The 9,206-nt window shown below is 41.4% G+C and overlaps 1 protein-coding gene across 1 annotated transcript in view; it reads right to left on the minus strand.

Annotated features, from left to right (window-relative positions):
* MYOM2 (myomesin 2) overlaps positions 1-9,206 on the minus strand; it is a gene marked incomplete in the record, with an annotated part of 83,149 nt that overhangs the window by 35,418 nt on the left and 38,525 nt on the right. The window contains 6 exon segments of the mRNA XM_060272452.1: positions 161-287; positions 1,256-1,443; positions 2,260-2,381; positions 3,981-4,155; positions 6,335-6,518; positions 7,608-7,735. Of these exon segments, the coding sequence (XP_060128435.1) occupies positions 161-287; positions 1,256-1,443; positions 2,260-2,381; positions 3,981-4,155; positions 6,335-6,518; positions 7,608-7,735 (924 nt within the window).

Below are 9,206 nucleotides of genomic sequence, written 5' to 3' on the forward strand. Positions count from 1 at the left end.
CCCCTGACAAACTGTGCAAAACCCTTTCTTATGACAAACTTGAGTACTGTGCTTTAAACTCAAACATATTAAATTACTAATACCATCGTCAAGTGATAGCGTTCGAACTGTCACTCATTTTCAAAAATGCATTCCCTTTATGAATGGCCAAACTACTTACCAGGTTCTGGCATTGTCCAAGCCTCACATTTGAAATGCTCGCTGGGTTCGGATGCCTGCCCTATGCCAGCGATATTTGCGGCAGCAATTTTGAATTCATAGTAGGCATTTTCTGTCAAATCCTCTACCTTTGCAGAACAGTTGACATTAAAAACAAATTTAACGTGGGTAATATTCACACGGCCTTCTTAATAGAAGTAAGACATTCACATTCTTCTCATTTATTTGGAGTTAACTTCCGTAGTGCTTTAAGCTAAATACCCAAGTTAATAAATAAAAAAATAAAAGGGAGGAGAGCTCTTGTTCTGAATGTTTAGCTATTTAAATATGGACAGGTTCCAAAAGAGAAGCGATGGCTGGTCTGTTTAACATAAAATTTCTAATGGAAAACTGTCCTGTGGGACTTTTAATGGTTGTCTTTTTATAACATGAGATTTTGTTGGCAATAGATAACCGATGAAATAAGCTATTGTCCAGAATCATTCATCAAACAGCAACAAGTAACAATAAGATGTAGCTAGAAATCAACCACAGCTCAAACATGCTGGTCAATTCTTCCATCCTCTCTTCTGACTTCCAGGAGAAACGAAGCACAAGGCTGGGCTTATCTATACATGCAAACCAACATTTGCAGTTTGTTTCTCCCAAACCAACATGAGAAATAAGTCGTGAGCAGATCTTAGCTCATGCTGGTGGTTGTTTGGAGTAAAACGGACCCTAGTTGGCATGTACCACTAAGCCAAGACTTCTGACTATGGCTTACTGTTATGTGCAAACAGCATCACAGTCTCATCCTGTTCTGAACTTGTCTTTTCCTTTACGCCAGCATGAATAGAAACATTGTCTCAATGCAAGAGGAAGGGAGGGAAAACCCAGCCAGATGGGCGGGGTATAAATATCATCATCATCATCATCACCATCTCATCCATTGCATGCAACTGCACAATGTGCCCATACAGACAATACGTGCTACTGTTCCTTCTCTTCCAGGCCATATTTTGGAACCTAATTTGTATGGTTTCATCACAGCTAAAATTACATCTTAACAATAAAGTGAAATTAGGTCTAAATACCAAAGTTTGAAAGCAATACTGACCGTGTAAATCCTCTCTTTAACAAGAGAAGAGTTGACTTCATGCCAGTTGTGATGATGTAGCTCTCGTTTGTCTATGTAATAACCCAGAATATTTGACCCACCACTGAATCGTGGAAGCTTCCAGCCAATGGTCATTGAGTGGCCATCACAGTTGAGAAGTGTGAGACCATAAGGAAAGGAGGGGCAGGCTTAAAGAAATCAAGCGCATGAAACATTATTACAACGTCCAAATTGAACAGCTCGCATAATACCAAATTGCTTCTTTTCTACCTATCAGTTGCGTTATGGTGAAATAATGGTTTCAGACTCGGCTAACAAATTTAAGAATACACATAATCCTATGCATGTCTACTCAGAAGCAAGTCTCATAGTGCTCAGTGGGGTCTACTTTAAACACATTATAGGTAAAGAAAGGCTTAACTAAGGCATTATTTCCCATCATCCCTCAACAATACTCTTCCATGTTCGCTTGCGACAGCATTAACATACAACAGCTGGGTTAATCATCTTCCTAATGTCCTAAAGACCCCAAAGATTAGATTGTTCAGAACCTTTTTTATGTTCCTACTCTTCTTCCTGAGCAACTAAATTCCTTTAATGAGCCAAGCTAACAAGGGTTGTCCTATATTGCTGTGACTCCCCACATCCTACTGGAATGTGCCATGCCATTCCTCACATGGAAACTTCTGATAATGTGAAACAGTCCCATGCTATTGGGACATGAAGCAGTGTGCTACATGTTATACAGCACATGACAGAGTCACTGCAGGGAGATGGCTCACTACTTGGATCAGTACTTATCTGAAGAAGTGTGCATGCACACGAAAGCTCATACCAAAATAAAAACTTAGTTGGTCTTTAAGGTGCTACTGAAGGAATTTTTTTATTTTACTTGGATCAGGTAACACATATGCCAGCCCTATGGCACTTGTGAGTACGAAAAGAGTTCTCAGTGTGTTTTTCCTGCTGTTACTGAATCTGGATTCTTACAAAACATCACTTACTGAGGGCTGCTTGTACTGTTATAGGTTCAGACTCCTGAGAATTTTCACTCATTCCCACTGCATTTGCAGCCTTCACACGGAAGACGTATTTCTCTCCTGTTGCTAAGCCATGTACAGCAAATCTGAAAGAAATAGGGATGGAGGCTGTTATAGGGACTGAATGGAAAGATGCATACATGGAGTATATTACATAATGAGAATTCCTGGCCTATATTTGCTTCAAAAGTATGTTCTATGTGAGCAACTTTGGCGCATTGTTGAATATAATTTCAGCAATGTCTCCCTTCAAACGAGTTGGGGAAGATGTACACATTTGATTCTAGCCCTCTTCATAGTTCCTGTGCCCTCAGAAGTTTAGGGGCCGGTGGACCAGGAGAGGACATTCTCTGTGGTAGCCCTTAAATTGTGGAATTCCCATCCTCACAGGATGCATCTGGCACCTTCATTCCAAAGTTTCCATCATATGCCAAAGACAGATCTCTTTGCTTTTGGCACTTGAGGTATTTATATTATAGGATCCACCTTATTCTTCTGATTGTGGAATGTTGAAACAGATTTTAGCATCGTATTTCTATATTCTGCCCTAGGACCTAATGGTTAAAAGGAGGCAATAAATTACAGTGCCCCAGGTGGCGCTGTGGTTAAACCACTGAGCCTAGGGCTTGCTGGTCAGAAGGTCGGCGGTTCGAATCCCTGTGACGGGGTGAGCTCCCGTTGCTTGGTCCCAGCTCCTGCCAACCTAGCAGTTCGAAAGCACGTCAAAATGCAAGTAGATAAATAGGAACCGCTACAGCGGGAAGGTAAACGGCGTTTCCATGTGCTGCTCTGGTTTGCCAGAAGCGGCTTTGTCATGCTGGCCACATGACCTGGAAGCTATACGCCGGCTCCCTCGGCCAATAATGCGAGATGAGCGCGCAACCCCAGAGTCGGTCACGACTGGACCTAATGGTCAGGGGTCCCTTTACCTTTACCTAAATTACAGTTAAGTAATAATAAATAAAACAATAGTATTGTATATTCAGTGCTTTTCTTCTAGAAAAATGGTGCTTGAGTACTCCCAGAAAAAGCACTTATGTTGTTGTTGTTGTTGTTGTTGTTGTTTAGTCGTTTAGTCATGTCCAACTCTTTGTGACCCCATGGATCAGAGCATGCCAGGCACTCCTGTCTTCCACTGCCTCTCACAGTTTGGTCAAACTCATGTTGGTAGCTTCGAGAACACTGTCCAACCATATTGTCCTTTGTTGTCCCCTTCTCCTTGTGCCCTCAACCTTCCCAGCATCAGGGTCTTTCCCAGGGTGTCTTCTCTTCTCATGAGGTGGCCAAAGTATTGGAGCCTCAGCTTCAGGATTTGTCCTTCCAGTGAGCACTAAGGGCTGATTTCCTTAAGAATGGATAGGTTTGATCTTCTTGCAGTCCATGGGACTCTCTAGAGTCTCCTCCAGCCACCTGGAGAAGGAACTGGCAAACCACTCCAGTATTTTGCCAAGAAAACTCCATGGACAAAGACAACAGGCACTTATATTATTAAGCATCAAATTAATTGGGAAATGAAGAGTTTGGGGTCTAGATAATAATTTGAAGGTAGCTGAAGCTAAGAAGTTCTGAACCTAGTCAATGACTGTTCAAAATTCATGTAAGTTTCTGAAGCTGTTTGACCAAAGGGCAGATTTTTTTAAAAGGAAAGGAAAAGTAATAAATCAAACCATCACAATTCCCTTTACCTGTTATAGTTGATGGGCTTATGGTTACAAGGTTCCCAGTGATTCGATCCTGCCACAGAATAGTCAATGTAGTAGCCAAACAGGTCTTCTTCATGTTTTGGCTTGTCCCACTGGACAACAACTGAGGTTCTTGTGTTTCTGGTTGCCACTATACGTCCCGGAGCAGAAGGAACAACTGTGCCACAAGAAGAGAAGGTTTTGCTCTTGTTTGTAACAATTTGCATATCAACATATATAACCAGCTTGCTCGCCAGCTCTTGGTACACCAACAAATAACAACTTAGCACACAATACCCCAGTTGCTGAACCAGCACAATACCAATGCCATACAGCCCAAAGCTAAGCACTTTTCAGTCCTACTAATTTTAATGGGAAAGTGTGATGATGCCAATGTCTGGAAATAATGCGTTCAAGATACCCTCTCAGCTTAATGCCTAGATGTGTTCCAAAGAGAGATTCTTTGTCCTAAAATTTGTACTGTTCTTGGAATTCAAAATGAGAGTATGGATGCTTACAGACTCTCTATTTTGGATGGGATTCAATCACATACCAGGAAATTCAGGCTGCATGATTAAAGAAGATTTGGTGCTCTTTCAAAACAAACCTGCTTCCCCAAAATGTTAAGACTTTTTGCAGTAAGGAAAGTGATGGGAAAAGACACTGAATAGTGTGGGATAGCACTTGCTTGACTACAAAAAGAATCAGGATGAATGTGCATTAAGTAGCCTGTGTAGTCTAATCTCTCCATGAGCAAATTAGGATACCGGTAAATGCTCCATAAACAGGTTGTCTGGAAATGACCTATGTTGTGTTTACGTGCTAATTTTGTGCCTATGCAGTCTTTGCTAATCAGAGTGGATGATCAAACCCAGAAGCCACTGTTGACAAATGCTCAGAAGTTGATTACTATAAACCCCTAACCCCAATGGAATTATCTTTGATTGCTGTACTTCACTAGAACTTTTTTAAAACGGGAAACTCATTTGCAGAAGAACATCTTGGCTCCTGAGCAATCAGTTGGCCCAGGAACTTCCAAGATCAAAAAAGCCAGGTAGGTCTCAAAGGCATACACCATGTAAATGTGACCTTTAAAGATGTTCACGGGGAAAGGTATTTAGAGAAATAAGCAAAATCTCAAAAGAGGATATACAATGTAATCCATCCCTAGGTTTATTAACAAACTTCAAAGATACCCAACTTAAATTATGACACAAGGAACTTATTACTGTTCTTTTGGTAGTGGCACACTTGCCACATAAAATGGTAAATGACTTTATCCCCTACACATCTCACAATGGAAACAGAATATATGGACAATTGCTTTATCTGAGAAACTAACTAAGAGGGTACATGCACAGGATGATGTATGTATCTAGTGACTGGTACCAACCAACTAGGCATATAGATTTATGGGGAAATTTGATACATTAGTCTACTGTTTTGAGTGGGAAGGGAAGCTGGCTCTGCTTCTACATGGGGAAGACTGAGAGGAATGGAGCTGCACTATGGCAACAGGTCCCTCCTCCTGAGTAGTGGCTCCCATCAATCTGGTGCCAATCTGCTGTCTCAACATCACTGAAGCTGCCTTCGCTTGACCCACAGAACCCAAGCAGCATTGTGAGAATGTGTTTTCATCCCATAAAGGCTGTGTTGGATGCAAAATTTAGGCGTTTTCTCATGTTTATGCATTTGTTCTTTTTTATATCTGGCACTTCCTGCAATCAGGAGCACAAGTTAGCTAACACTGCCTAAATAAAACAAAGATTCAATAATAAAACCATGGTTAAAACCACAACATCATACTGTTCTCCTGACTTGGTTGAAAATAGAGAGAAGCAGAATTCACTCATCATAAATCATGTGCTTAATTTCTTTTCCCTTGAAACTTTAACTGTGCTTAACTGCAGCTGAATCCTGCCCCACTAGCATTGCAATGATTTTACTCTAGTTCGGTAGACAGAAACACCAATACAAATATACAAATGCTAAACAGCAATGCTGATTAAATTAACCTGATGTTGTATAACTCTCATCTTGAAAAGGTGAGATAGATAGACATCTCTCTGTGTGTGTGTGTTACTATAAGATAGAAGTCAGAACTCAATTTCTATGTCTTATCAGAAGAATAATTTGAAGAGCTCTAGTTGCTAGGCAATATCCGGTCCATGGGCATGACTATGGATTTTGGTTGGGAGAATGATGAGTTGCCTCACAGATTCACAATCACCTTTTAAATTTTGCCACATACCTGTACATGGTATGCACATTCTTGAACTTGCTAGCAGAACATTCTACTTTTCAGCGCCAACAGCACCCCAATATCACTTTTTGTTAACGTTTTAAAACCAACCTACCAATGGCCTCTTGCGCTTGAATAGGAGGTGTTATTTCAGAAGGATCGCTGAGCCCATGCTTGTTTGCTGACAAAACTCGGAAAACATATGATTTCCCTTCAGCAAGGTCAAACACTGCATAGCGGGGAGATCTCACAGCCACTTGAGCGTTGACCCTCTGCCAGCTTCCACTGCCAACCACGGACTATTCGAAAATAAATAAATGAGTGTGATTATCACTACTTTCTAAAGGTTGTAGAAAAAGGTCCTTGAAATGCTTAGATCACTAAACCATCGGCACAAATCTTTATTGTTTCCAGATAGCCAGCTGCCAACTATCCCATTCATTATCTGTCTAATATGGGATCACTAAGCATGGCTTCATGCCAAATAGATCGTAATGTGAGCCTTTTCTTTTACCTTGCAGTAGCTTGTCTGTTTGAAGTCTGTCATCAATAAGAGAATTATAAAAGCAGAGATATCGTGTGTGTGTGTGTGTGTGTGTGTGTGTGTGTGAATAATAATCATCATCTTAAAACAGATGCTCCTCAAACAGGATTATTGTTTCCCAGAGTCTGGAAATTGTTTGCAGCAATCCGAGAATGAACTACTTTTGTGATCATTGCTCAATCCTGATAACGGTGGTATTGCTACTGTCTTACTGTACTTGTGATTATTGAGAATTAAGTAGGTTTATGCACATCCCTTGAAGTAAGCCCAACTGAACTCAATAGAGATTACTTCTGAGTAAATATATATAAAAGCTTGCGTTGCTAGTCACCTGAACTGGTTTTTTCCTATTGCACTTAGTATTGTGCCGTAAGGGGATTCTCTTTCTCCCGAGTATGTTAACTGAAAATAGGCCAGCAGGCACCAAACCTTGCCAAGAAAAGGAATTGGTGGATTTTCCTTTGGGAAGCAGAAACACTCCGGGTAAGTGGTTAGTCAAGGCACTTTCCATCCTCACAAACTCTTTCTAACAGGAAGGCTAAGGTTTCACTGTTTCTCAGTGGTACATCAAATACAACTCTCACTTGTACTCAATCTAGACCAGGCCAACCAAGCCCTGAAAGAGCAATTTATATTGAATGCCTTGTGTTTATCTGTTGCCCACGATAAAAAAAATCAAAGTAACAAAACATTATATTTTTCTGGTCTTTTTCATCTTCCTCTTGCCTGGACTAGTTTGCTAATTCTATTGTTTTGCTTGCTGAAACTGGGAAAACTATCTGAAACGAAATGGTATGTGGCCATGAAATGCCTTACAGCTGAATGCAACTATACGACACAGTACCTTCTCAATGAAATATGATAATGGCTCTTTGCCACGGGGAACAGGTGGATCCCAGCTGAGTACGACATATGTTTTGCTGGTTTCTGAAGCGTGTACATTGGTGGGAGGTCCTGGAATCTTAACATCGCCTAGAGGAGCAATAAACTCAGTAAGTGTTAAATGCCAGATTAACCTCCCAGGTCAGCGCTTATTTGAGAGCTTGTCTTCCTGAACTCCCTTGGTAGAGTGCATTGCTTGGCTATTAAGGGCTATAGTATCAGCTTTACAGTTTATTAAAGTTCCTTCATTTCTATTTTAAGACACCCAAGCAAGCCAATTAAAAGGGAAGGATTGATTTTTTCACAGGCAATGTTAAAAAAAAAACCCACAAAAATCTGAAGAGGGAACAAAAAAATAATCCATGTGTATTCGTCTCACAAGATCTTTGTTCTACTTTGATCATGTCTGAATCACTTTAATCTGCTGTACTAAATGGCTTGATAAAGTCTTCATGCTTTATGCAGATGTGAGGCAGAGCTGATCAAAGACAGGAGCCCAAAAGCTTCCGCCCCTGAAAAATGAGCAAGGAGGAAAATTCGCATGAAAGATCACAGCAATTAAGTATAAAACAGTACAGGTAAAGCACGAGCATAATGGAATAAATATCTCTTCTACACCAGGAATGATAACGAGAACCAATGGCACATACAGCATAGGAATGGAGAAATGAGTCTCCAACCACCTTTGCCCTCAAATTCCCAACGGGCAACAATCCAAGACTTCCTAATTTGGGGGAAATTGAGAGACGACAGAGATCAGAGTGGCTGCCCACGCTACCTTAGTTTGCCCAATCCATGCTTGTAACTCAGCAAAAGTGTCCCCACCCCATTCCCCATCTTGTCCTGAAGGGTGCAACTAGAATTTAGGGAAGATGACTGAATACTGCCAAAAATAGTAACCCCTGCCTCATCTTTCTCCTGCAATGCCTAGTAAGAAAAGGGTAGGATGTGACATCATCACATTTCCTGTTTCCATGCCTCTGCATCCACAGAAATGGAGATGAAAAGGGACTCAGGCTGCATTGCATATTTTGAATTTCCAAAATATAGGGCAATGGGCAGCAGAGGGAAGTTTGCCCATTTCTACTGTATTTGCCCCTTTGTTTTTTCTGGACAAAGATATCACACCCCTCATTGTGACCATAGCTCCCGCTTCCTTTTGTAATCCAACCCCTGGGACATCCAGCAGGAATAAAGACTCCATCACACAGAATGGGTGAGCTCCCATTGCTCGGTCTCAGCTCCTGCCAACCTAGCAATTCGAAAGCACATCAAAGTGCAAGAAGATAAATAGGTACCGCTACAGCGGGAAGATAAACGGCATTTCTGTGTGCTGCTCTGGTTTGCCAGAAGTGGCTTTGTCATGCTGGCCACATGACCTGGAAGCTGTACGCCGGCTCCCTCGGCCAATAACGTGAGATGAGTGCCGCAACCCAAGAGTCGGTCACGACTGGACCTAATGGTCAGGGGTCCCTTTACCTTTTTTTTTACTAGAAACAAGCCCCTGATGGAAGGATTCCCCCCCCTCCACAAAGAGTCGCAAAACCCCATATTTCTAGCC

Source organism: Zootoca vivipara, chromosome 3, assembly GCF_963506605.1.
Source record: "Zootoca vivipara chromosome 3, rZooViv1.1, whole genome shotgun sequence".
In the NCBI taxonomy this organism is placed as follows: domain Eukaryota; kingdom Metazoa; phylum Chordata; class Lepidosauria; order Squamata; family Lacertidae; genus Zootoca; species Zootoca vivipara.